Source organism: Chroicocephalus ridibundus, chromosome 18 (genome assembly GCF_963924245.1).
Source record: "Chroicocephalus ridibundus chromosome 18, bChrRid1.1, whole genome shotgun sequence".
NCBI lineage: Eukaryota > Metazoa > Chordata > Aves > Charadriiformes > Laridae > Chroicocephalus > Chroicocephalus ridibundus.
In genome coordinates this window covers 2,794,708-2,822,422 of record NC_086301.1, presented here as the reverse complement: position 1 = coordinate 2,822,422, position 27,715 = coordinate 2,794,708, and the positions used below count along the sequence as shown (strand labels likewise).

Below are 27,715 nucleotides of genomic sequence, written 5' to 3'. Positions count from 1 at the left end.
GCCAGAGCGCACAAGCAAATGGGCAAGAATGAAGGGAAGGGAAGGATGTTCCTGCTAGCAGGTATGTTAGTGCAGGGACTGGAGCTGACTCCTCCCAGGCACTTCCTAGCCCTGGATCACTCCCTGTTAGACTGAGGTCTTCAGCCTCTGGGGCTTCTCTGTACCCACAACACAGCCATAAAACAGGTAGAGGCTACCAAGGAGGAGCCCTGCACACTGCAGGCAAACCACTGTGGCAGAGCTGGGGCTTTGTGCCAGCCAGCCGTCTCCTTTGCTAGGCTAACGTGGCTGCTCAAAGCATAGCAGGCCCCAAGCCAGTGCTGCAGCAGCAACCCTGCCTGTCCCTGTTTTCCTGGCTGTGCGCTGCATGTGGGAAGGAGGGGAGCACAGTCTCCTCCACCCCTGCTCTGTACACCGGTGCCACAAAGCCCAGGGGCTTCATATCTGGGCCATGCTACATATAGCATCCGTGGGGCCTCGCTGGGCTCCCAGGGGCCATCCTGTCTCTCCAATGAAGGGCAAAGCTCTTGTGCAGCCTCCCTTTCTTGTCCCTCAAAGACGGGGTGGGAAGGGCCTGGGTTTGGCTTAGTGCACTGGGAAGCATGAATCCCTTGCAACCCTCCTGCCAGCCGGAGCTCTGGGGCCTGGCCAGCCTGCCAGGCAGAGCGGGGACCTGCAGGGGCAGGCGCTGCGCTGCGAGGCAGGTGAGCGTTTCCATTAGTCACGCCTAGAGCTGTGATCTCTGCCAGATCTGCCAGATCGATAGCACTGATTCTCGGATGCCCTCCTCACTTCTCCGTCCCGTAACTCCCCAGCTCCAATGGCCTTGGAGAGGATACTGGGGGCCCCTCCCCAGGAGCGCTGCCCTCTGGTCTGGGGGCTGGGACCTCACGTCCTCCCTCGCCAGCGATTAGCAGTGAGGGAGCAAATGGCTGCTGGTAGGGACAAGGTGCTTCATGGGCACCCTGCTGTCATGTTTTGAGCAGGATGCAGAGTGTACTGCTGTGCAGTGATTCACGAGCAGGAGGGAGCGGGAGAGACACTCTCTCTTCTTCCCGTGTTTGGGGGTAGGCTGAGGGCAGGGGAGAGATGTTCCTCTTGGGAAGGATGTGCACCCATCTTTCTCCTAGAAGAAGGGCGTCCCCTGCAGCAGGATGTCCTTGGCCAAGGCCAGGTTTTAATTGCTGCAGCAGCACCAAACACCCAAGTCATGGTCCCCCCTCAGTGCCTCTGCTCCCAGACTGCCTCCTGCAGCTACTGGGGATGGTCCTTGAGCAGTGGTGCCACCAACGCTCTCCAGTGGAGCAGGACTGCCCAGATGCCCTGGCTTTCTCTCCAGACAGGAGCTAGGGGCAGTTTGGCTGATCTGAGCTCCTAGGAGTGCTGTCTGTGCCCTGCCTCTGCCTGCTTGTTCGACTGTCCTGCTGCATTGACCTATGCCTGCTGGTATCTGCACCGCTGTGCTGCACTCTGTCTGTTTGGCTACCTCCTTGCCCCTGTTTGTGTCTCTCTACCTGATACCCGCCACTGCAAACGCTGCCTGCCTCCCTCTCCATTTGTCTGTCTGTCATTATTAGATTTTCTCCTCCCCACCCTTTTCTTTTCCTTCAGCCACTGTCTGGAGGCCTCTGCATTACGTGTGACTTAGGGAATGATTTTCTCTGGTTTATGGATGGCAGCCAGACTGCAATCTGCAGTGAAGGGACTATCCAGCTGGAGAACCTCTGCAAGGAGCATCCTGCAAATACCTAGGCAGGATGCTCGCTGCCAGCACTGCCTAGAAACTGCACAATCACGCCTGCCTCCACAGCACCACCAGACACAGATTTAAAGGGAGCTGAAATCTCTTGCAATGAGACTTGGGGAACTGCATTCCTCCAAAAGCCAATCCTTTGAGCTTGAATTCCCTGTCTGCCTGTGATCACATAGCTGAGGGTGAGGGTGGGGATGTGGAGGAGACACAGCTTGTGGAGATGTGGGGCTAGATGTAAAAGGGACGTGTGTGTTTGTGCATGCACGCATGTGTGCACATGGTGACGTGCTGCCCCACATCACAGCTGTGTTTGGATGCAGACGTCGTGCTTGCATTTTTTGCACCCTGACAACACAGCAACACGCCTCTTGCATTTGTCTGTCTGAGTTGCATCGAACTGCTTCCAGTCGTGTTAGTGGTGGCGTTCTGTGTTAGTTTGCCATGCCTTTAACCCTGTCCTTAGCCAGCACCATTGGTCCGTACCGTCCTCAGTCACCAGTGTAGTTGTGTTGCTGTGCACATGCAGCTGTGTATGACCCCACAGCCTGGGTCCATTCGATACCCAGCTGCCACAACAGACAGGCTCAGGCCTTTGCTCTCCTCATGGCAGCACACCGGGAACCCTGCTACACACTCCCCGAGCACCACGGGCCCCTCGGCCAGCCTGGATGCCCAGCCGTGTTTGGGGCAGCATGCCTGCAGCCCACATAGTGAGCGAGCAGATGGTGCCTAGATTTTGTAGAATTTGCAAAACCCCACTGCACAGCCAGCTTGCAAAACTTCAGCACTCGAGTGTCACCTGGGATCGGGTTCTGCTGGAGCAGAATATGGCTTTTCATATCAACTTTCACAGTGCCAGCCCTTTTTGCCAGGGGGTGTGGGAGGAGGTGAGGACAGGGCAGGCCATCCTGCCTGCCTCTGCTCCTTCCTGGGGTGCCTTGGGACTCAAACCCTCAGGGAGAGCAACTCCCTGATGCTGCCCTCCTCTCCTGTCAGCTCCACCTTGCCTCAAGAGCAGGAAAGAGGTCTTTTGCCAGGCTGCTTTCTGGGTCCAAAGACATTTTGCCTGCGCAGAAACAGCTCTACTTAGCCCCTTCCCAACCATGCGGTCATGGGAGCCTGGAGGGAGCAAGCCCATGTTTGTATCCTCACTGCCACCAGCCCTGGCCCTAAAACTGGTTTGTGGCTTGTGGCCAGTGGCATCACTGACAGAGCTTCAGCTGTGTCCGCCACTGTTCCTGCCACCATTTCCTGCACGGAGACCTGCGTTGCATGGGTCTTTGGTGACTCGGTGCAGGCTGGCCTCGTTGGGCACCTGAGCACTACACGTTTGGGGCGGTGGAATACTTCCCCCCTCCTCAGCAAAGCCCAAGCCGAGCTCTTCTTTCCACTTCCGAAGCACCCTCCTTTCCCCACAAAACAACTCCCACATTGCCGGGCTGGGGGAGGATGGGGGTTGACAGCTCTTCTGCACAATGTGATGTTCCCATGGCAATGGGGACCTGTCGTCCTTTCCAGTCTGCAGAAAAGGGGAAAGGGCGTTGCAAGGGGGGCAGAGTTGGGGCGAGCGGGGGCGAGCGGGACCCCCGCACCGGTGGCCGAGGGGCCACCCCGGCGGTACCCCCCTTGCCCAAGGGGCTTCCTTCCTCCCCGGCCCCCGCAGCCGGTCCAGCACCCCGGCTTGGCCCGAGCCCCCCGCAGCCCGGGGGCGGGGGGGTCGGTCCCGCAGAGGCAGAGCCCGAGTGTCCCCGTGTCCCCCGCCCACCCCCGCACCCCTCCCCGCCGCCGCAGGGCCGGGGGCCGAGCCTGCGTGACGCCGCCCGGCACTTGATTTGCTGGGTCCGCCCGCCCGGCCCTTCCCAAACTGCGGGAGCGCCGCGCCGCCCACAGCCCCGCCGGGCAGCACCGGCGGCAGCAGCGGACAGCGGCGGCCCCGCGGGCAGCCCCGGACAGCGCCGGGCAGGTAGGGCACGGCCCGGGCGGCCCCGCCGGCGGCGGCTCACCGGCGGCCGGCAGGGAGGGAGGGAGGGAGGGCGCGGGGAGGGTCGGCAGCCCCCGGGCGGGGAGCGGGGGAGACCCTTGCCCCCTGCCCGGCTGGCGGAGATGCTCCGCCCGGCCCCGGCCGCCGGTTCTGGAGGGCGGCGGTCACCCAGGGGGACGCGCCGGGTTTTCTCGCATCGGTGCCGGTGCCCCCCCCGCCCCCGCCGCCCCGCTGCCTCCCGAGGATGGGGACTGCGGCATTCCTCCGCGGGCACGCCCGTGCGCACACACGCTCCCGCCGGCTCCCGCGGGCTGCCGCGCACCGGCCCGCTCCCTGCAAGGGGGCAGCTCGCCCCCCGAGCCCTCCTGCCCCTCGCACACCCAGGCACCCCCTTTTGCTGGCAGCCGCCCGCGAGCACAGCCAGGTTGCTGGGGCTCGTGGTTTCCCTCAGCCCGTCAGGCCGGCTCTCTTCTTCCCCTCCGCCATCCCCACAGCCCGTCTGTCACCCTTAGCTTGTCACGGTGGTAGGGGCACAGAGGTACCACTGTGGCGTGGCCTCAAGCAGGTGGTAGAGACCCTGCCAGGGAGCTTTGCTCTACAGGGGCTGGAGTCGCTCTAATGCTGCCGTCCTCATGAGTCCTGGCCCTACACAAAGCCCCTGGGATCGTGCAGGGGCGAGAGTCACCTGGCTAGCTCTGCTCCTGGCACCACTGTCAGGAGCAGAGGAGGGGTACAAGGGATCCAAGGGCTCGTGAGCCCAGAGCCTAGAAGATCTGAGCGCTTTTGCATGTAGATGGGGGGAAGCCCCCATCCTGGGAGCTTATTTGCACTGATTTCCTGGAGGAAAACCTGGCTGTGACCTAGATAGTGTCCCAGGGCATTCAAAGAGGAGTGGGTCGGAGCTGGGAAATGACAAAGCGAGGGACAGGGGCCAGTGTCTAGGAATCCAGAAGAGACCCAGTCTCCTCCATCATGCCTTTGCCCCTGTTTGCCACCTCTTGCAGCTTCCTGGCCAGGTTTCAGGGTTGCGGATACAGAGATGTTTCACAACTTAAGAGTGAGCAAATGAGTTTGGTATTTCCTCCTAGAAAATTATATGAAAGACCAAAAAAATGCTAAAAAGGAAAATCCCGCTGGCTGCAGTACAGGCAGTTCCTAGCTCTTCCCTGGATGCTTAGCTAGGCTCAGAGGGAGCAAACTGGGGCTCCGCTCTCCCCTCTGCCAGCCTGGATTCCCAAAGGGGTGGTAATTCACCTCCCCTTCTTGGACCTGGCCCTGCATCTCCAGCCTGGAGGACCTGGAGGAGCAGGGCTCCCTGTGTGTCCTTCAGCTCCAGCATCTGCTTTGCTGCTCCCCCACCCTCTCCCTCCATTCTGCATGTCTGCGGCTGGATTCCCCATGTGGCTGCTTGGCTGGGCTGCAAACCTTTTAATTGATTCCTCTTGACTGGATTGGACTGTCAGCAGCCCTGAGGTTTTGAAGGAACAGCCCGTCCCCCTTACCCACACAGAGGCAGCCTGAAGAGAGATGGGCACCGGGCCAGGGACCCAGAGAGTGGACTCTGCCACCCCAAAACCCTTCAACCTTCTGGTGGGGCAGGCTCAGCTCAGCCCCTGGAGACTTGGAGCCATCCTTCGGCAGTCTTGGCTCCCCGTCCAGCTGCCGTGTCCCTCCTTCTCACTGCTCTTGGCCCCTTTCCCTCACTGCATCGCAATGAGTCATCTTTGCTGAGCTCACCCGCTGGAGCCGCAGGAGGGCTGGCAGGCCTGGTGCCCGCCAGCGCCAAGAAGGGTCCCTCACCTGGCAGCACGCTCCCTGTGAGCCGCAGCCCTCTGGCCGTGATCTGCAGGCACCGGGGCGCATCCTGATTTCTCCTGCCCGTCCCTTGACCGGGCATCCAGCCTGGGCATGAGGCAGAAGGAGGGGAGGGCAGCACACGCAGGCCTCGCTGCAGGCAGCTGCAGGTCTGTGCCACGTTCATTTAATGTCTGGCATGCGAGATCCAGACAGGGAAAAGAGAGCATGGCTGGCATTGCCTGGGGATATGGAAAGGTGATGCTAGCCAGACACACAGTGCCTGATTGCCTAGCTCATTGCAGGGCCAGCTGGTCCCTGTGCAGTGGATCAGGCATCATGACGAGGAGCATGCTATAGAGCATCATTTGTGCAAGAAGAGGCAGCCTGCCCGCCTGTGCCATGTGTGTCCATGTCTGCACCACCGAGCACCCACATCTGTGGCCGGGGCAATGGCCTGGCTAACTGCCTCTCTCTTTCTCCCTGCCCAGGCTCCCCTCTCCCCTCCCTGACACCACCGGGCACCTCAGCGGAGAGATGAACCCCACCATCGGCATCGCTGTCATCCTGACAGGTACAGCCTGCAGACACGTATCCCCTCCCTGCTCTCTAGCAAGCTCGGCCCAGAGCAGCCAGGCAAGAGCCAGGAGGCTGCATGGGCGTCCCCAGTGCTTGCTGTCCCCTTTCCAGCCCCTGCTTGCCTCTCTCAGTCCTCCAGGCTGCCCACTGCCAGATGATCAAGGACCTGAGTGCCTGCCTGCTGGGCCAGAGCCTCCGGGTGGACTGCCGTTATGAGAACAAAACCAGCAACCCCCTGACCTACGAGTTCAGCATCACCAAGGACAACAGGAAGCACGTCATCCACAGCACCATCAGCGTCTCCGAGAACATCTACCGGAGCCGAGCCAATGTCACCATGCACAAAAACCTGGTGTGCCTCTACCTGCAGAGCTTCACCACCAGTGATGAGGGTGTCTACATGTGCGAGCTAAGGGCCACCAACGACTACACCGGCAACCAGATAAAGAACATCACTGTCATCAAAGGTGAGTGGTGCCTGGCCTCAGCCCCTCCTAACCACTTGCTCCTTGGCTTCGCGGGGCCAGCAGAGAAAACCACAACCCCCTGTGGTGTTTCTAAACACTTCCAGAGCCCCGTAAAAGTTTCTGAACACTTACATGCCCTTCCTACTGCAAGCAGAGCAGTCAGCCCCGCAGGTGGCCTCACTCTGCCCCATCTCAGACTGCTTACCCCTGCCTCTCTTGGGCCCCCCTTCGGGCGCATTGCCCTGGTGTCCTCCCAGAGGTTATGCTTCATAGCCAGTCCCAGCAGAGGGCACAAGTCTGCTGGTGAAGGACTGAAGAGGTATGTGGTCCGGAGCCGGAAAGCAGTGGGGATTTTCCACACTTATGCCTGGCAGCAGCAGTCCTCCGGTTGCAGAGCCCTTTGTCTTACCTGCTGCCCATCCCCTTGTCACCTCCATCAGGCACAGGCAGGGCCATGCTTCCCGGGGTCTCTGTGCCCCCAAAAGCTAGATGGGGGCACACGGTGGGAGGGGAAATAGGCAAGCGGCCAGGATGTGACTTGCTGCGTTTTTGTGGCGGAGAAAAGGCAAGAAGCTGAGTTCCAGCGTACCGCTTATAACCCAGCCTAATCCCTGTTCCTGAGGGATTTCATTGCGGCTCTTCTCTCCCTCCCTGTTCCCTGTCCTTACAGACAAACTGGAGAAATGCGCCGGCTTCAGCCTCTTGATCCAGAACACTTCGTGGCTCCTGCTGCTTCTCCTTTCCCTGCCTCTTCTGCAAGCTGTGGACTTCGTGTCCCTGTGAAAGGAAAAGCACACACACACGCACGCACGCACGCACACACTGAGTACCCCAGCAAACCCACCTCCCCCGCCAGAATGCAGCCCTTGGAAAGAGAAGCTGAACCGTTTGGAAGAAGTGAAACGTCTCTGTGTGTTATCTCTATATAGCCGTATATCTAACGCTAACCACCATCCTGTGCCGAGACCCGCCATCACACGCACACATGCCCTGCTCTGAAGCATGGTGGCTCCGCTAGGCAGCGTTGCTTCTCCCATCGCATCTCCCCGCTCAGTAGGCTGGCTGGTTTGCTCATGCTGGGAGCACTGGAACCCCAGCCCCGCCCAGCCCGCTTCTCCCATCCCTTTAATTTTCAGGGTTTGCCCGTTCTCAACTGGGGAAAGAGCTGGACTGGCAGGTAAGAGAGAGATGATGCGAGAGCGTGCGGAGGGGTCCCCATGCTGCCTGCTGTGCCCACAGCTCCTGGAGATGGGGCTGTCGGCATCCCCAACCCGCCCTGCCCACTAGCCAGGTGACTTCCTGATTTCTCAGCCTGCTCCTCTCACCCTGAGGCACCCAGAGCTGCCGCGACTGGGAGGGGACACGAGGCAAGTCCTGTCTCAGAGCAAGCAGGGAAGAGGCAGAGGGAGCATGGGATGATGGTGGGCTTGGCCAGGCTGGGAAGAGAAAGGGGAGCAGGTCTAGGAGACACCTGTCAAATGCCCCTGGCTCCTTAGGGCTCTTCTGGGGCCCTGGGAGGGGTCTCACTGCAAAAGTGCTTTGGCAACAAGTATTTCCTAATGTGTTTTTTACAGCTGAGCTGGAAATGAGGCCTCCCCCAGACGTCATCTGGTACCTTTGGGCTGCCCAAGCCCGAGACACCACTTGCTCTCCCTGGGGACCAGCCCTTAGCTGTGACGAGAGAATTGCTGCCAGCACCCCCTCACAGCGGAGGCAAGCAGAGCCTCTCTGAGCTAGCCACAGCCCTGCCTTCACCCCCGCTCCCCTCCCCGAGAATCCTGGAGCTGGAACCAGCCAGGCTGTTAGGAAAGGGGCGCCCCTGTGGGAGCATGACCCCAAGGTCTCCTCTAGACTGTCGCTCTGTCATCCCTGAGGGGACATTTGGGGACCCCATTCCTTCTTCGTGGCACACGTCCAGGTGCCTGGCTCTGGGTAGGCTCAGCAACCTTCCTCCATCGCAGTCTTCCTTCAGTCCTGCCATGCCACTGGGAGGAGCCCAGTGTGCCCCCTCCCTTTCAGCATTTCCCTGTCTCCATTTAAGAGCAGAAAAGGCCCTAAGGGCAGCCCAGCTCTTGGCCACCATCTCAGTAAGGCCAGGACTTTCCCAGAGGTCAGCGAGAGCGGGGAGAGGGACACCGAGGACAGCCCACCTCCGCCAGCCCAGGAAAGAGACCTGCTGCACCCTTGTCCAGGGGACGGCACGGGGCAGGGGAAGATGCAGGCAGGAGCACCCGGGTCCGTGGGGTGAACCCCAGCCCCGCTGAGCTACTCATGCAGCCTGGGCTGTGCCACCAACAGCTGAGAGCGATTCACAGCAGCTGCTCCCCACTCCTTGCTCTTATCCAGACACTGCGAGCTGCCTCCTACCCCCATGCCCGTTCCCTGCCCGTCCCTGCCTGCTTGCTTGCTGTCTAGTGCTGCTGAGGCCATGTATAGCCGAGGTCTGGCTGCGTCCAGCTCCCTGGGCTTGCTGGTGAGCGCCGGGGCAGGCGCAGAGCCCAGCCGGCAGAGCGCGGATGCGTCTCGAGTCTCATTTTTTTGTGAACATTTGTAGTTGTTTCCACAGCTTGTCGTAAAAGAAATTCTGTTAAGGGGGAAAAAAAAGAACCCTATGAAAAGCAACAACAAAAAAAAAACCTATCCTCCAGGAGTGTTCCTCTGTCTGCACAATAAAACCCTAGGTTGTGTGTTGGAGCCACGGCCACCCGTGTGTGCGGCGGTGGGGCAACGGGCTGTGGTGGGGCTGGGCTCCAGCCTGTGCCCCCAGGCTTCCTGCTCGGGGGGGGGGACACCCTTTGTGGGCAGCCCCCACTGTGCCTCCCCCCAGGCCTCCAGCAGCCCGAGTCCTCTGGGAGGGAAGCAGACAGGGACAAGACTGGCCTTCTCCGGGGAGGGTAACCCCCTCCTGCCTGCCTGGAGCATAGACCCCTGTGCCCATGTCCCTTACCCCTATCCCTGTCTCCCCCACTCCATCTCACAGGCCCTCCCTTTGCCCCATTGTGAGCTCAGGGACGGGGCTGGCCACCATGTCATCAGGGGGGCAAAGCAGGGTAGGTATGAGTGGGCACCCCAGGGCCGGTCCTTGCCCAGCCATCCTCCTGGGAGGGAATTGCCGGGGCTGGGAGTGCATGTATGAGCAGGGCTGGGTGTGCGCTCGTCTCTCAAAGCTCCCAGCCCTGGGGCAACGTGCCTGTCACGCCAGGGTCCTTCCTGCGCGCCCATGCCTGCATGCTGCCCCTGGGGCTGCCAAGGGCGCCCACATCCTCTAGAGCAGCTGGAGCAGCCATGCACTGCTCCCTGCTCAGGGTTAAGATGCCACCCTGGGACCTGGGGACCATGGGGCATGCTCACCCTTGGGTTTGGGAGCAGAGCTGTGCCATCACCCCCTAACACCACTGGTGACCCCATAGCAGCCTCCAGGAGTCACACCCAGACACGTCCCTCACAGGGCCCTCCCTGTTTCAGGGCTGGAGCCGGGCAGGAGGGAGGAAAATGCCACCATAATTGCATCCCTCCTAATTATCCTCGGCAGGTGATCGCTGAGTCACGGCCGCCCAGGTGCCGACGCACCGCGAGGCCGTGCCGCCCTGGGCGGGTCAGGCGTCGGGAAGCAGTGCTGGGTGGGTGCCCCAGTATCCCCATGGAGCCATGAGGGGTGGGTGCTCCTGTGCCTGCACCGCCACGCTGGCTGCCCCATGCCCACCTTTGCTGCAGGCTTAGGGGGCTCTTCCCCCTACAGCTTGCCCCAAGGCGGGCAAAACCCAGACCACCTCCTCCCCTTGCCTTGATGCTCTGCTCCAGACCTTACTGGCAGCCACGGGCATCCCCTCTCTCTGCCTCCCTGACCCCCACACCAAGTTGTGTCCCAACCCACTCCTTCTTGCAACCCTCCATCCATCCTTTCCTTCAGGGACCTCCATCTCCCTCCCCAAATCTCTCCCTTCCCCACACTTACCCTCAGTCATCCTTCTTCATTCCCACAGCTCCCCGCTGCCTCCGCAGCCTCCCCTCCCAGTGCCCCCTTGCTATGGGTCACCAGCCTCCTCAGGCTCACGTTCCCTTTAAGCTTCCCTGAAGCTGGAATGCGAGAGGAGCATTTCGGTGCCCTGTGAGGTCAGATAAAGACACTATATTTATCTAGCTGGTAACCTGAGCCGTGAATTTCTGCAGTGGTGTTTTTACGCGGCCTCACATCCCTCTGGCTCAGCCCCCTCCGGCCATTGCGTCCGCTCTCTGCAGGGTGGAGGAGCTGAGCCTTGGGGTGGCCTGTCCCCTCCAAAGGGTTCGGGTGCTGCCGGCCCCTCCGCATCGCTCACTCTCCTTCGGTCCCAGGGGAAGCGCCCCGAGGAGGCAGGATCGTGTCTCTGCACTCAGCCCCGCGGGCATCACCCCATGACCGGCCACTTGCCCCCCGCCATGCCAGCCTCGCGCCCCTGACCAGCCACCGGCCACCCACCCTGCCGACACGCATGCAGGTGAGTGGAGGGGGTGCCGTGGGGATGCCAGCCCTGGGGAGGGGGCTGCGGCATCAGAGACTTAGAGGAGCTGGCAAAACTGCCCCCCCTTTTCCTTCAGCTGTGTAAAACCACTGGGGATAGGTTTGCAGTCTCTGTTCTCCGGAGAGCAGGTTCAGAGTTCATGCGTGAAAACTTGGCAGCTTTCTGACAGCCAGCCACACTCCCCGGCACCCTCCTTGTCCCCCAGCATGGGCAGAGCCATGTGCCGAGGCACTTCCCCAGGGTCCCTTCTTTTTTTCTGCCCGCAGACCTCAAAGCAATAACATACCCCTAGTCTTATGTCAAGGTTCCCCCTGGGTTTGGGGTTTTACCGCCTGGGGGGTGGCTTGGGAGCAGCAAGTAGCAGGTTCTGCAGCCAGGTGGGTATGTGTCAGCAGCACAGAGCGAGTCCAGGGTGATGACTCCTGACCAGCACATGTGGCGTGAGTTTGGACGGTTCTCTGGCTCAGTGGCTGGTAGTGGAAGGGCCCTGGCCAGGCTGGCCCCTGCTGCATGTGTGACCTTGGGCAGGTCCCATCGCTTTGGGGTGTGCGAGCGGTGGGGAGGCAGCACTGGAGCCGGGACCACTTCTCCCCAAGTTCTGAAGAAGTGCTGCCGGCATCGCCCCGGAACACTGGGGTCTCCATCTGCTGACAGAGGGCACGCCTTGGGTGACTGGCCCCTTGCAGGGAGGAAATGCCTTGCAGCACGTTCCCCCCAGGGGTGCTCGGGGCCACACTTCCTAGAGGGAAATGCAGATACCCAGAGGGATTCCTTGCCTCATCCCCCTCGGGGGACAGGCAGGAAGCTGTCCCACCCCTCCGGCACTGCCGGACACAGAGCCCCTCTGCCCCAGACCACCTGCAGGCTGGAGCAAGCAACGTGCTTCACACAGGGTCCCCCCTCTGCCTGCGCCATTGCGGTGGGCTGTGAGCTCCCATGTAACCTCCGGGCTGGGACATTGTGTCTCAGGGGACAGGGGACACAGCTCCAAGCCTGCGTAAGCGAGAAGCAGCTGTGCCGTAACACCTTGGACTGAGCCAGTGCTGTGTAAGCTGAGCCTGCCCTGGGGCTCCACGGCCACCAAGGGGGACAGCTGCCACGGGGCCATGGGCAGGCGGGCTCCGGCAGAGGTGAGCGGCTGGAGAAGGAGCAGGGTCTCTGCTCCTCTGCCTCCAGGGCAAAGGGTTTGCCTCCCAGCTTTGGGCTGAGCTTCCCATCAGGAAGGCTGCCGGAGCTGGAGGCTGGGGCAGGACGCCCCGGCAGCCCAAGCAGCCCCACAGTGCCCCGGCTCCCAGGTCCCTGGGGCTGGCTGCTGCCTGGGCACGTGATGGAGGACCGGACATTCCGGTGCCTCAGCCTCCCCTCACAGCCCGAGAGGATGATGAGAGTGCAGGAGGCCTGACTCAGCCATGCCAGCCCCAGGGCTTTGCCAGGCGGCAGGAAAGCTCAGCACTATTACAGGTAGGGAGGGGCCAGGCAGGCCAGGAAGCGATGGGAGGAACCGGGGTTTTCTCACACCCCCTCAGCTCCCCTGGCTCCTGGCACACTCTGCTCTCCGCAGCCCTGGGGTCTGCTCTGGTGTGACATGGGGACTCCGCAGCGCAGGCACTCCTAGCAGATGTGGCAGTCCTCCGTGGTAAGACCTCTCTTCGTGCGACACCAAGGGGTTAGCTGCTGTGTCCTGGGCAGGTTCCCCCTGCCCTGTGGAGATCTGTTCTGCTGCCAGAAAGCACCTGCTGCCTTCCCGTTCCCAAGCCGGTGGCTCTCCCAGGGGCAGCGGTGCCCTGCTCACATCCACAAGGAGCTGCTGCTCGTGCTGGCGGTGGCACAGCACAGTGGGAGGGCATGGGCACCCCTGGCAGTGGATGATGGCACCAGGGTGGTGTCAGAGAGCACAGGCACCGCTGGCAGTGGGTGATGGCATTGGTCTGTCCCAGCACTGTCCTGAGGCCTGACCGTCTCTGCTGCCTAGAGGGATGGGGAGCAGGGGCAGCCCAGAGAGGGTCCCTGTGCCAGGCTGCTCCGTGTCCCAGCAAGGCAGGCAGCCAGGCATGGGCTCCCTGGGAGCCAAGGGGCTCCATTGCTCTCACCCTGCACCCGTGGGTGAAGCCAATCCCTTGGCTGGGGTCCCATGTCCCTCCGAGCAAAATTCCCCACTGTGCATGTCAGATTCTGGCTGGCAGAACCACTCCGGGGCCCCCCAGTGCTGGCAAGGGCAGCCGCAGCCTGGCTGGGAAGAGCCAGGTGTTTTGTGGAGTCCTTGCCTGGGAGCAGATTATTCACCCCTCAGCCCCTGTTCCCAAACAGGTCTGTGTGCTCCACCTTGCTCTTGCTTGTAAATAGTTTCCTCTCCACTGCGGGATGGTTGTTCCCTGGGCAATAACAACAGCAACTGGGATGCAGACGGCTGGCCAGAAAACCGGGCTGCTGGCCAGGAGGCCATAGTAGCTGGATGGCGCTTCTTACCACTATCTCCTAAAAGCGGTCCTGGGGCATTTCCATGCCAGGCTTACATGGGCAGGGGTGGCTGGGGGAGCTGACACTGCAGCCACCTCACCCCTTGCCCCAGGGTCTGTGGAGTCAAGGGGTCTCATCCTCGCCATGCATGGCACCCTTCCATCACTCCGGTTTCATGGGGATCGCTTTTGGCTGCCTGCCATGGAAAAAGCAGGGCACACACGCTGTGGCCATGGCAGGGAGGCTTGGGGTGGCTCCCGTCCCTGGGGTGACACTTGCAGAGGAGTGCTGCCAGTTCCTCCAGGCAGGGGGTCCCACTAGGGGCGGGCATGCCTATTGGGTCCTTTTGCCAGGCATCCAGTGCCCGTCCCCAAGCCTGGATGCACCCTGCGTGCTGCTGGGGCTGCGTGAGGGCTGGGCCAGACACCATCTCCGTCACCTCCCAGCTTGGAGCTGGGCCAGAGCCCGCCCCAGCTGGGCTGGGAAAAGCTTCTGAATCAGGGTCATCTCCCGGGTGACTGGAGACTCTCAGAGCCACAAGAGCCACTGTCCTGCCAGGGAAGGGACGCCAGGCGCCTAGGGAGCTGAGCGCCAGCAACGCCAGGACAGAGGAGCCCGGCTGGGGTCCTGCCCCACCAGTGCCAGCCACAGCCTCAGGACAGGTAGGGGACCAGCCATCAGTCCACCAGCGTGTGTACCAAGAGCAAACTTTCCTCCGGCTCCGGACAGACCATGTTTGCAGGTGCTGGAGGTTGCTGGCTGCCGTGCTGCTCTGTCTCAGCTCCAGCCAGGCTCCTCTGTGCTCTGGGCGTCTCTGTCCCTGTCCCCCTCTCCTGCCCATGGGGCAGAAGCCACCAGCTCCCTGTGGGGACCGAGTGCTGGGCTGCCCACCCACCCCTATGGGCTGGCTCTGCCCTGCTGGTGGGGGCACAGCAGCCACTGCACTGGGAGGACTCGCATCGGCTTGAATTACTGATGGGAGACTAGCAGGGCACAGCCGTGGCAGGGAGACAGGCAGGCTGCTTGGGTGGCCTGCAATGAGGGGATCCCTGGCTGTCCCCGCAGTCCTCTAGGGCCTGTGGGTGGTCATGGCTGCACCGAGGTCTTCACCCACTGCCTGGTGCCAGGCACCAAGTGGGGAGAAGGGATGGATGGCAAGGACTTCTGCACTGACTTCCTGACCTTATAGCATCCAGCTGAAAATGCCAGACCCCTGCCAAGCCCTGGTGCTCACTCTCAATAACCAGGGGAAGGTGCTGGGCTGGTTGGATCCATCTGTCCCAGCTGCCTATCTCAGCCAGAGTTGAGCCTAAGCATCATGACTGTGACCAGGCAACCGACTCCCATCTGGACAAGGACTGCTCCTGTCCCTTGGCTTCGGTGACTGTGGGTGCTGGAATGCTGGGTGCCTCTGGCTGTGCCCCGGGGCTCCCTTCTATGGTACGAAGGCAAACAGGTGGCAGTGCCAGCTGAGCCCTGCTGTCCCAGGCTCTCCAGGAGGGCTGGCAGATGGCAGGAGCCATGGCTACACTGCACCCCACAGACCCCCCTGCACCCTTCACCCCCTGGGTTCCGGCTGTTGCCTGTCCACCTCTCCCAGGGTCTCCAGGTGAGCCAGAAGCCAGCAAGCTACTGGGTGTGTGCTGGTGGTGGGCACCCCGTTGTGCTGATGATGGCCCATGGAAACTGACCCCTGACCTCTTCTCTTGCAGTCGATGCCTCCGGGAGAGCACGCTGAGCCCCAGCCTCCAGCATGTCCCAGATCTCCTCCACCCTGAAGCGGTACGTCGACTCAACCCGCTACGCTGAGACCACCTACAGCAAGGTGCCCAGTGGCTACAGCTCCTACACCTCCTATGGATCCACCTTGGCCACATCCTATGCAGACAGCAGCAAAATCGGCTTCAAAAGCAGCTACCTGCCTTCCCCCCGGTACCACCACACGGGGCTGTCCCCAACCAGTGGCTATGACAGCAGCCAGCTGCCCCTGTACCCCAATTCCAACATCCGCCTGAGCCCCACGTACATCCGCACCCAGCCCCGGCCACCCGGCAGCGGGCTGAGCGGGGGTGCATGCTACACCTTCGCAGGGTCCCCCAGCAGCCCCCCGAGCTACTTACCCACCACAGCACCTCTCAGCCGTCGCAAATCCACCAGTCACTCAGACCTGGCACGGGAGTTTTCGGGGCTGCACGCCTCAGACAGTGTCTACACACCCACCGCTGGCCCCCTCAGCACCACCCGGAGCCACCAGGAGCTCGGCGCCCTGCAGGGACTCTACCAGGCTACCGTGCGCTCCGACTACGTCCGCAACTACCTGGAGAGCTATGGGAGGAAAAGCAGCCATGGCAGCCTCCACACGGGCCCCCTCAGCCCCTCACAGGGAACCCTCGGCTCTGCCCTGCCACCCTCGGGCACCCGCTGTGACAGCCAGCCCTGCGAGAGGAATGACGGCTACTGCGACATGCCTGCTCGGGACCCCACGGTACGTGGTCCTTGCTGGGGGGTGGGGGACAAAGCTGTGCTGTGGTGGAGCATGTGGTCCATGCCCACTTGTGCTGAGCTGGGGAGCCCAAGAGGCACCTTGCGCGGTCTCCCTGGGAACCTTGGTGCGTTGCTTCGTCCCTCTGTATCTGCATCTGTGCCAGGCAGGGATGCCACTGACCCTTTAAGCTGCCCTTGCTGGCGCAGCTGGCTGGGCAGGCAGGCGAGTGTCCCCTGAGGGGCTGTGCACTGCTGGGAGCAGAGCTCGCGGGGCTCCCCATCGGTGCCTTGCGGCTAAGGGTGCCCATGTTCTGTCAGGAGTGTGTGCGCTGCGCCTTTCTGCATGTGTGATGGCACATGCAGGCAAACTCAGAGCCCCATGCGTGCAAACCTGCAATGGGAGCACACCGTGCACCGTGTCCCCACACCTGTGGGACTGTGCCCACAGCCCCTGCCCTCTGCTCCCTCCCAGCCCCAGCCCAGCATGGGGCAGAAGACAGTTTCCTCCTGCCTCATCCCAGCTGGAGAAGGTGACATGCCCAGGCCGGGTACTCACCCGTCCGGAGACACCCAGCTGGGAAGGCTGGTTTGGCTGGTGCTGGCTCTGGCATGGTGACTTGGTACCCAGCTGCCAGCCAGGCTTTTTACTGGTGCCCTGTGATGCCTGATCCCTGGCACAATCTATTGCTGCCATCTTGGGGCCCTGTGCCCCAGCCCCCAGCATGGGCCATGGCAGCCAAGGAGGCAGCAGTTTCTCCGTGGCAGTGGCTGCTCTGTACAGCATCACACGAGGTGGCAGGCACTCAGTGCCCCAGGTATCAATCAGTGCTGCACCATCCCCAGAGCCTCAGCCCAGGCTGGGAGCAGGCATCACAAACGCAGCCTGGTTCGGGCACGCAGGGGAGCAGCCTGGTAATTTTCCACTCAGGTTTCCTTCCAAGATCTGGTCAGGCTTTGCCTGCCTCGTCTCCCGCTCTCTTTCCAGTCAGCCTTCATTCACCCATGGTGGAGGCTGATCTGCCCCAGCACAGGGTCTGACCTGCCCTTTCCTTCCCTGCGGCTCTGACCCACCATCGCCTGCTAAACTGGGAAGGGCCGGGGGATTCTTTTCTGCTTTCCTGCAAGCTGCAGAGGAAGCTCTTTCCCTTTCCAGCCAGTGTCCCCACATCCCTCCCTGTGCCCAAGGGCTGAGGAAGAGGGCTGCGGGAGCAGCCTGGAGGTCTGGCCCATGCCCTTGGGCTAGTGAGGCACAGCCGGAGGCATTGAATACGGAGGAGAGGCAACCACTCCTGCCCGCCACATGCTGGTAACTGGGGGTCGGTGGGAAAGGTCTCCCCCTTGTCCCTCCAGAGCCTCCCATCCCATTCCTGGCAGGGCTGGCTCCCGTCTTCCCTTTCCCTGGCACTCATCCAGGTTTTAAACACCCACCTGGGCCCGCAGGCATGGGAGCAGGGGGAATGGAGGGGGTGCAGCACCACAGCCTCCCTTCAGCATCTTGTCTGCCCCCTCCCCAGTGCCTTCCCCCCCAGAACCAGCTGCACCACTTGCAGCGCCAGCAGTATCTTTCCCTGGTGTGGGTCCCCCTGTGCCCAACCTGCCTGGTCCCTGGCCCCCAGGGTGAGAGGAGGAGCAGTGCTGTGGAAGGGAATTCCTGCCCCCTCCTCCCATGACAGGCCCTGGTGGGGGGCACCGAGGGTGGACCCAGCAGCCGCCGCCAGCCACAAGCACTCACTAAAGCCCTCGCCGCCACTGCTAGGGCAGGGGTGCTCACTCCAGGTGCCCACACACCCCTTCGATGTGGGTGCCAGCCTGCTGCCATGGGATGGCCATGAGGCAGGAAGGGCTGCACTACTCCCAGACCACAGCCTTGTGGTCTGCATGTGAATGCAGATGAGGACTTTCCAGCCAGGGCTGATGGGTGGCAAAGGTGAGCAGGGCTTGGCAGCTGACACAGTGTGCTGGAGCAGGCACCCCTGTAAGGGAAGGTGGGGAGGCTGGATAGGTGACACTGGCTTAGGTTTCCTTGGTGCTTTGATGGGCACTGCTATTTTCCACTCCTGTGCTTTTTTTCCTCCCATTCCCAAGCTGGGAAGCAAATGTAACGATCATAAAACAGACTTGGGTGCCTGTGGTCATGCCAGGTGCAGGAAACAAGCGCATGTTGCAGCCCTGGCGCTGCCATCGGTTCTGCCCCATTACCCAGCCCCGAGGGCAGTGCCAGCAGCACCCGCTCCAGCCAAAGCCAGGGCATGGCGGCGCTGGCTCAGTGCCTCCTCCCTTCTTCCTCCCCCGCCGCCTCCTGCCTCTGCACCACACAAACCACCATCCAGAGGAGTCTGCAGCCAGGAGGCAAGGGTGCCCACATATGTTCCTCTCCATACCATCACCTCAGTTTACTGTCCCGCAGGGCAAAGGGAGGCGTGTGCAGCTGCAGCGAGTGGCCGTGCCCACTGAACTGCCGGCTCCATGCAGGGCCATGCTGTCTCCCAGGAAGGGCAGACTGGTGGGGGGCAGGACCGGAGCTGTGCCGCCCCATTAACCACCCTGGGTGAACATAGGGTCAGAAGGCCAGAGCCACCCACAAAATCGCCAGCAGGTCTCCACAGTCCCATCCTGAGCAGCTGACGTCTCTGGCCTGCAGCCAGTCCTGGCCCTGCCTGCCTTCACAGTGCCAATCGGGCCTGTGGCAACCTCTGCCCATGGCAGAAGGTCACCGCTGCAGAGGGGACAGCTGAGGGCAGGGACCTGGCTCTGAGTGATGCCATCCCACCGGAGCTCCCCTTCTCTCTCCTGTTCCAGCCTTGCCGAGAGCCCACGTGCTGCTTTGGCTAGAGGGGAATTTGGTCCTTGGCCCAGGATGCCTGATGTCTCCAGGGCACGAGGTTCAGCACGGGACATAGCTGAACACCGGTCCTCTTGCCATGGAACCGGCTCTGCCAGCACGGTGCACCCCTGGGGAGAGTGCTGCCCCAGCACCCTGCACAGCGCTTGGGGCAGGCTGTGCGCTGGGGCAAATCCTGCCCCCAGGCCACCCACCAGGCTGCAGGGCAGGGTGGCGGGAGCCCTGGCTGGCATGTGCGGCACTGGTACAGCGGTACAGGCACTGGGGAGCTGTGCCATGGCCCCAGGGCCCAGGATGCAACCTGCAGGGGCTGTGAGAGCATGTTGTAGGCGTACCCACGCCATCTGCGTGAGGCCATTGGGGTGCGCACCCCTGTGTGCACGCTGTGTCCCTGTGTGTGTATGGTGTACACACCACGGGGTGTGTATATATATACACATGCGCGCACACGCAAGCAGGGATTATGACAAGCATCCTGTTGTGATGCAAAAAGCCCTGGCCCTGCAGATGAATAACGCTGCAAGATGCCTCCTCAGATATTTTTGCTGGTGCCAAAAATAGTCTCCCTCCCTCCCCCCCCAGTCAGCCCCTCCACTGGCTGTGCCGAGCTCATGCTGCGGACAGGGGAGGCTGCATCTGCAGCAATTAGGAATCAAACAGCAGCCACTGGCTCTGGCCGGGGGTGTACTGGTGGGGGCTGGAGTGGGAGGAAAGGAGCCTCTGCTCCGTGCCTCCAGCCCCCTCGGTGAGGCTGGAGGCTCTGGCTGTCCTCGGAGCAGCCCAACCGCACTCCCTGCCTTGGTTGCCCATGGAAATTTCCCTGAGCGGATGGGTAAGACACCTGGGCACGCACAGCAGTTGCAAGGCTCCACCGCTCACCCTGCTGCGGTCAGAGGGGTGAGGCAGAGGGAGACGCAGGACTGGGACGCAGGACACCTGGGCTCCCTGCCAGCCTCTGCATCTGCCCTTGCTGCAGGAAAGGAGCCAGAGCCCTGCCTACTCTGTGCCTCAGTTTACCCAGCACTCAGAGGGGAGACGCCAGATGGGGTCTTTGCTCCACACAGGATTTGGGGGCATTTTTTCCCCAGCGAAGGAAGCAAGGCACTGAAATACTCTCTGAGCTTGGTGCTAATGCGTCCCCCAAAGAGGGGTGTGTGTTGTTGCACAGTTCCCCCAAAACAGCATCGCCTGGGAGCCTGACATTGGCCCTGCAGGAAAGGCACAGCCCCAAAGCACCGCCACCCTCTCAGACACCCTTCAGCTCCCCTCTGGGTACAGGCCCTGCACCCACATGCTGCGGGGCTGCCCCAGTTTACGCAGCCGGTTTTGGCGAGTGACGCCCGGCTGGAGCAGACCCCGCTCTCTGCCAAGCGTTTGCTGAGCTCTCGGGCCAGTGCCGTGCTGGCAGCACAGCGTGCCCGAGGCCGGGACCCGGCCCCATCATCCCCGGTCCCCGGGAGCGCGGGGAAGCGCTGGGCGAGCAGTCGCCTGGGCGAGCAGTCGCTCCTCCCGCTTCCGCCTGGCACTGAGCGCCCTATCGCCCCCGCGGTGCCGGTGCCATGCCGGGGGCCGGGCTGCGGGGCGGCGGAGAGGGCCGCCCGCGTCCTCCCCCGGCGTCCCCGGGGCAGGGGTCGCGGCGCCGGTCCGCGGTCCCCGGTGGCGGCCGCCCCTCGCGGTCCCCCTTGGCTGCCGCGGGGCTGTACCACGCGGTGCGGCGGGGGCCGGCCGTCACGGAGCCCGGCTGCCGCCTCTCCACCCATTTGATGTCAGAGCCGCTCAGGTGCCGTCAGCCCCAGAGCCGGCACCGGCTCCGGCACCGGCTCCGGCACCGCACGCCTGAGCGCCGCCGTGCCCCCCTGCCCCAGCCCCCCGCTGGCCCGGGGCGAGGGGTGCCCGCCCGGCACCCCCTGGCACCCCCCTCCGCGCGGCCGGCCCTGCCGTCTCGCCGTGCCCGCGAGGGCCATCATGAGGGACTCCTACACGGTGACGCTGCCCGAGGAGCCCCCCGCGCTCCCCGACCTTCACAAGGACCTGCGTCCCCGCGCCTCCATGCCGGGGTCCCTGCTGGTCTCCACCTTCGTCGGGCTCGTCCTCAACAAGACCAAGGTACGAGCCCCGTGGCTGCCCGCAGCCCCTGCCCTCCGGCTTGGGGTCAGAGAAGGGGGCGTGGGGAGCGGGCAGCCCCTGCCCTCACCGGGGAGCACGGGGTACCCTGTGGCATCTCCCTTGCCGGAGGGGGGGGTGCCCGGGGGTGGGTGCCCGTCCTGGCTGGCCAGGCGGCCGGGGTGCCCCAGTGTCCTGCAGGAGGGGCAGGGAGCAGGTGAAAGCACGTGTCAGGACGCCCGGGTCCCTCTCCCAGCCCTGCCCCTGTGGTGACCTTGGTCAAGTTCCCGTGCCCCAGCCTACCCACTGCAAGGAAGGGGCTCCTGGCCATGCTAGCCCCTTGACAGTGCCACCGGACTGAGCTTGGCTGTCCTCGGAGCCACAGTGCCGGGCAGGTCTCCCCCTGCAGGGACAGCAGCGGCAGGGGAGGGCAGGGTCTGGGCACTTATGTAATTCTGGCTGCTCCGGCTCTCCTGCTGCCGGGCACTTGGCATGTGGACGCGGACAGGACAGGACAGTGCGGATCTTGTCCTCTGTCCCCATCCCCTGTCCCCTGTCCCCCTCCTGCAGTGCAGCCTCGGGGACTCCCCAGCTGCCACCGTGTGAGCCAGCTCTCCTTCGCCGCCTCTGAGCAGCGCCGTGTCCTAGATAAAGCCCTGGACGGGCAATGGGGATTAGCTGGAGTTGAGTCACCCAGGGGAGGGAAAACCGGGGGGGAAATAAGACCTTGGGGCACGCAGGCTTGTGCTACAGTATGGGAGCACTTGGTGGGCCTCCCATGCCAGCCCCAGCCCTCCCCTGGTGTTGCTCCAGCCCCTGGCAGGGCAGCCCAAGTTCTGGACTGTCCCAAGTAGTGGGCAAATATCAGGTCTGTGGGGAGGTTTTCACCCACATTGATGGGACACTCGGTCCCTCCTGGCACATGGTGGGAGCTGCCCAACCAGGGCAACTGGACGAGCACCATCCTGGTGGGGATGGCTGGAGCACATTGGGGTAGCTCCCAGGCATTGCTGCTACCTCCCCTGGCACTGTGACCTTCCCTGCAATAGGCATGGGGACATGAGCAGCAAGCTTGGGGTCAGCGCCTTCAAGGGGTGTAGGCTGTTGGGACACAGACCCACCTCTCCTGCTGCCTGCTCGGCCCCATCTGCTCAGGCACCAGAGCCAGGCCACCCCCTCCAGCCACGGTGTGGCACTGACCTGCCACAGCCTGCTGGCACCCCTTGCCCAGCAGAGCCTGCCCCCCAGCCTGGGGGTCCTTGCCCAGGGATAAGCAGTGGGGTTGCCTGGCACTTTTGCACAGCCACCCCCCAGCACTGAGCGCTGTGGCTGGCCAGGGTGGGGGACACCGCTGTGCGCTGGGCACTGAGGGGGCACTTGCATGGCACACAGGGTACCCGGTTGGTCTGGTAGAGCCACGTGCGCCTGTACAGTGTGGCCAAGTCCCCACTGGTGCTGGTCTCCCCTGCGGTGGGTGATGCCTGCACCGTCGCTAAGGAGCACGTGTAACTGGATCTGGGTTATTTTGGGCTGCTGTCAGGGCTGGGTGCTCAGCACCTCCCACACACACACCAGCTGCTGCTATTTCGGATCTGCTGGGCCCCCTCCCCTCCTCTCCTCCTCCCCCTCCTCATGCCTGGGTTGGGCAGCTGGGGCGTTTGCCTGAGGATCCTTAAAACCCGGCCAGGTTGGGGGCGCATGACCAGCAGCATGACCCCCAAGCCCTGTCAGACCCCAACTCTGCTCTGGGCATGGCTCTGGGGAGGTTTGCCCCACCACTACCCTCTGTGCCAGGCTCGTGTGCAGGGCTGGGAGCAGGACCCCTGGGCTCCCACCACTTCTCTCTACCACCACCTAGTCCCCCATGCTGGGAGAAGGGTGGGCAACCCCGTGGCCTCCCAGACACCTCCGTGCTCTCGGTCTCTCCAGCACAGAGCCGTGATGCCTCCTGGCCCCAGCACCCAGCTACCCATGCCCATCTCTGCCTGGCATGAACTTGCCCAGCTCAGGAAATACCAGGGGACCTGGAAGAGCCCCATGGCACAGGCGCAGCACAGCCAGGCCACCGAGCGGTTGGGAGGGCACTTCTGGGCACGCAGCCCCGTCCCCTGGGCTGACTGCTGCAGGGCTGGGCTTGCTCTTTCCTGGGTGGACTTTATCCTGCTAAATGGCCATGCCAAAGCCTGGGCTGCATTTGTGCAAGGTGTCCTGGAGGGGATACCCAGCATGGACAAGGCGGGCAGTGGCAGGGCACCATGCACCTCCTGCACCTGTGGGGCAGGCATGGGGCACTGCCACCCCCCAGCTTCACGGGGTACAGGGCTCGCAAGGGGAGGCAGCAGGGGGGGCTGGCCTGGCCTGCAGCCCAGAGCATGGGGCAGCAGTGCTGCCAGGCAGGGAGGACTTTGAGCCCTGCCCATTGTCGCGGGCCAGGGAGCCGAGCAGCAGCAGTCGGGCAAGCAGGATGGGGCAGGCCAGTAGTGGCTTCCCACCGGATCCTCAGCCACAGTCCTGCATACAACCCGTGCAGAGAGCAGCTGCCTCTGCTCGCACTTGAGGGTATGCTCCACATGGATGCCCGTGGCACCATGGCCTCCTTGGTCTGCCCACAGGCATAGCCAGCCTGTGCTGGGCACTGTCTCAGCCCTGTTCCCTCTCTCTGCAGAGCTCCAAGGCAGTGCAGGGACTGACCGGCTTGCGAAACCTTGGCAATACGGTGAGTGCTTACCCAGGAACCCGGCTGTGCAGCCCCAGCTCACACCATTCTCTTCTGAGGGCACATCCGTGGGGCAGTGGGGAGCCCTGTCCCTTCGCCTCGCCCCCAGCACCCACACTCTCACCTCAGCAGCTCCCTTCACCCCACTGCTGACATTGCTGGCAGAGGAAGGAGTTCCCGTGCTCTGCACTGCTTCATCCTCATCCTCTGCCCACCCGCCCCAGGTGTCCCCCTGCCACCGCCTGCCTCTCTCTGCCTCCCGTTGCCATGGTTTTCTCTTCTGCCTCCCCCAGTGCTTCATGAACTCCATCCTGCAGTGCCTGAGCAACACCAAGGAGCTGCGGGATTACTGCCTGCAGAACCAGTACCTGCGGGACCTCAACAACAACAGCCGCATGCGCACTGCACTCATGACAGGTAACTGTCAGGTACCGGCCCCTGGCTCCACACCTTGCGGGGCTACCCTGCCTCCCGCCCCTGCAGTGCATCCTCGCTGCCCTGGGCCACCTTGTGTCCTGGGGGACCCCCACCCAGAGGTCGGTGCTTCTCCCTGGCCTTGCTGGGGCAGGTGCTGTGGTTGCCCAGCCAGTGGGAGGATAGGGTCCCCTCTCCAGAGGGGATGGGGCCAGCCACGGGGACCCCAGAGCGGGGTGCTGAGCTCTCCCCTGAAGGGCATGGTTATGCCATGCCACCAGGACTAGCCAGGGCCAGCTGTGCCACTGACCGGCCTCTCTGCCCACAGAGTTTGCAAAGTTGATACAGCTGCTCTGGACCTCGTCCCCGAACGATAGTGTGAGCCCCTCCGAGTTCAAGACACAGATCCAGAGATACGCTCCCCGCTTCGTCGGCTACAAGTAAGGGGTGTTGGTGCAGGGGTGGCAGGGGGAAGCTGAGCCCCTGCCGCGGCTCACTGTCCACGCCCCATGTCTTGCAGCCAGCAGGATGCGCAGGAGTTCCTGCGGTTCCTCCTTGACGGGCTGCACAGCGAGGTGAACCGTGTGCTGGTGCGGCCACGGGCTAGCACGGACACCTTGGACCACCTCCCGTAAGTGCCGGCTGGCGCGGAGCAATGGACATCCCCACAGACAAGCTCGCTGCCTGCAAGCCTGGCCCAGGGACAGTGACCTCACGAGTCCCTCTGGGCTGGGTGGCAGGGGCCGGTGTCCCCCAGGCCACACTCAGTACCGCTCTGTCTCCCCATCCCTTGCAGTGACGATGAGAAGAGCCGCCAGATGTGGAGGAGGTACCAGGAGAGGGAGGACAGCCGCATTAGTGGTGAGCAGGGCCATGAGGAGAAGAGGGCAGGGATGGGCTGGGAGTGGGTCTGGGAACTGGGGGTCTCACCCTGTTTTGTCCCATCCCCACCAGACCTCTTCGTTGGGCAGCTGAAGAGTTCGCTGACCTGCAGCGAGTGTGGCTACTGCTCCACAGCCTTCGACCCCTTCTGGGACCTGTCTCTGCCCATCCCCAAGGTAAGGTGTCCCTGCCGACCCCCAGCCCCCTGCCCCACACACCCTGTCCCTGACCTGCTGTGTGCTTCCACAGAAAGGCTACGGGGAGGTGACCCTCATGGACTGCCTACGGCTCTTCACCAAAGAAGACGTGCTGGATGGGGATGAGAAACCGGTACAGGGCGTGGGGCACAGGGACAAGCGGGCTTGCCTTGGTGCAGGCTGTGCTCCTTTCCCTTCATGCCCTTGTTGCCAGCACTGTGGGCTTGGTGCCTGGTGGGGCTGGCCTCTGCCCTAACCCTCCTGCTCATGCTCTTTGTCTCCCACAGACATGTTGTCGCTGCAAAACCAGGACGAGGTGCACAAAGAAATTCAGCATCCAGAAGTTCCCCAAGATCCTGGTGCTTCGTATCCGTCAGGCAGAGGGACAAGGCTAGGGGACACTTGGGGGGGTGGGGGGGGCAGGGCAGGTGGTTCCTCATGGGCTCCTCTTTGTCCCTCGGCTCCTTGACATGCCCCTCTAGACCTGAAGCGCTTCTCAGAGGCCAGGATACGAACGAGCAAGCTCACCACCTTCGTCAACTTCCAGCTGAAGGACCTGGACCTCCGGGAGTTTGCCTCGCAGAGCTGCAGTGAGTGCCAGGCCCTGCATGGCTCCAGCCCTGGGTTCCTGGCAGAACCTCCTGGTTCTGGAGGGAAGGACCTGGGTCCTTCATGCCCCCCAGGGTGCTGCAGGCTGCGGTGGCGGGGGAAGAGGCACGGGGGGTGGGAGCCGCAGACATCCAGTGTGCCAGTCCCTCGCGGCCCCAGCTCTGTGCTGGCATGTTGTGGGGCAGAGGGGCAGCAGCCGGCATGGCTGAGCACTGCCCTTGCTCCCCACAGACCACGCTATTTACAACCTCTATGCCGTCTCCAACCACTCGGGCACCACCATGGGGGGACACTACACTGCCTACTGCAAGAGCCCCATCTCCAGCGAGTGGCACAGTTTCAATGACTCCCGGTGAGGCTGCACGGGGGACAGGGGTGGCTGCGGGGTCAGGGCGAGCAGGGACCCCCTGCCCAGGGCATCCCAGTGCCTCATCCCCATTGCTCACAGCACATCTCCCCTTCTCCACAGTGTTACCCCGATGTCATCCAGCCACATCCGCAGCAGCGATGCCTACCTGCTCTTCTACGAGCTGGCCAGCCCGTCCTCCCGCATGTAGCCAGCCCTGCCTCCCTGGGGACCCCTGCGCCACCCCTCAGAGCTGGCCCCTCCAGGCTTTGGCCATTTGTCCCCCAGGTGCAAGAGGGAGGTGAAGAGGAGAGCCCTCGAGGTGGCTGCAGCAGGAGGCTGGAGGCAGCCAGGAGCAGACCCCAGGCAAGGACACCCCAGCTCTGAACTGAGGAGGGCAGCCCACCCAGGCAGCTGAGGCAGCCCTGGTCACTGGCGTTTGGTTTTTACCTTGGGGTATGTTTTAGTTTCTTTCTTTTTTTTTTTGTTTTTGTTGGTGTGTAATAAAAATACTGAGCAAGGGACTCTGCAGGCATGGGGCCACCTGCCCCATTGACTCGGCCAGGACCTCTGCTCCCATGGGGGAGCACCCAGAGCTGGGGATCCAGGAGAGCATTCTGCATCCCTCCTGGCCTCTTGGCACTCCCTTTCTTTTTGGCCATCCCAGAGGATTCATGAACTGTTCCTGGCCTCCTGAAGCACTTCCAAACCTCCTGGCACAGGACACTGGCCCTTCAGTTGCCTCCGTCCCGTTTCAGGCAGCACATCCCCACCAGCTGCCCCATGCACACTCCTCAAAGCAGCCTGAGTTCAGGTCTAGACTCACGGACAGGAGGGAGGAAAACATTTTGTGGAATTTATATGTATTTATAGTGGACTTCGCTCAACCTGGAGCACCCCGCCGCTTCCTGGCTCTCCAGGCACTTGGGCCGGGGGATGCTTTGGGTAGGTTTTTACCTGCCTCCTCATACGACGGTGCCTTAAACCATTTAGGGGAGTGGGAGGCCATTGGAGTTGCACAGGAATGTCCATCCTGCGGAGGAGAGGGAGGTGAGGACAGTGGCTTTCCAAGACCATCTGCAATTGGGTGCACCCCTGGGTGCCCGGGGATGCGTGTCCCCACCCGCCCTGCTGCTATGTCCTCCGGCTAGCAAACGCCAGTGGCCTTTTTAGCCTTTTCTCTAATTTATTCTCCTACCCATCCTGCCTTGCCTGAGGTGCAGCGGGAGGAGACATGGGCCCGACCCAGCACAATCCCAGCCCGCAAGGCAGCTACGTCCAACCCAGTAACTCGTCCTGCTTCGCCCTCACTGGCCCTGCGGGCACAGGCTCTCACGCCATGAGCATCCCGCCCAGCCCGGGGCATCCCGGTGGGGCCTGGGGGAGGGCAGGCCAGGATGGAGGGGCTGCCCGCGGCAGGTACCGGACTGGGGCAGCATTGCTGCTTGGCAGATGGCTTGTTTACTGTGTAAGCAAGATGGGCGGGAAGTGTCTCGTACAAGGGAGACTCGTGCAGGAATAAATTTTAGCTTGAACAGAGTGCTGTGTACATGTGCTTGTCTCTGGGTGGGCAGGCGAAGGGCTGTGCCTCC

General features: G+C 62.7%; 2 protein-coding genes across 3 annotated transcripts; both read left to right on the top strand.

Moving 5' to 3' along the window:
• Window positions 1-3,560: 3,560 nt before the first annotated feature.
• Window positions 3,561-8,331, top strand: THY1 (Thy-1 cell surface antigen). The gene is made up of 4 exons (XM_063355442.1): window positions 3,561-3,716; window positions 6,020-6,102; window positions 6,239-6,574; window positions 7,245-8,331. Exons 2-4 carry the CDS (start codon window positions 6,066-6,068, stop codon window positions 7,355-7,357), a joined length of 486 nt encoding a protein of 161 aa, XP_063211512.1. The 5' UTR covers window positions 3,561-3,716; window positions 6,020-6,065; the 3' UTR covers window positions 7,358-8,331.
• A 2,375-nt stretch (window positions 8,332-10,706) lies between these two features.
• On the top strand, window positions 10,707-27,662 carry USP2 (ubiquitin specific peptidase 2). 2 transcript variants are annotated; one of them, XM_063355440.1, is made up of 13 exons: window positions 10,707-11,049; window positions 15,243-16,015; window positions 23,625-23,675; window positions 23,969-24,092; window positions 24,418-24,529; window positions 24,610-24,720; window positions 24,886-24,950; window positions 25,044-25,147; window positions 25,221-25,301; window positions 25,456-25,534; window positions 25,651-25,758; window positions 26,009-26,129; window positions 26,247-27,662. In XM_063355440.1, the coding sequence occupies exons 2-13, from the start codon at window positions 15,284-15,286 to the stop codon at window positions 26,332-26,334; spliced, it is 1,776 nt and encodes a 591-aa protein (XP_063211510.1). In that variant the 5' UTR covers window positions 10,707-11,049; window positions 15,243-15,283; the 3' UTR covers window positions 26,335-27,662. The 2 variants fall into 2 exon arrangements, with proteins under 2 accessions (XP_063211510.1, XP_063211511.1); XM_063355441.1 differs by lacking the exons at window positions 10,707-11,049; window positions 15,243-16,015 and adding an exon at window positions 16,038-20,962.
• Window positions 27,663-27,715: the final 53 nt, after the last annotated feature.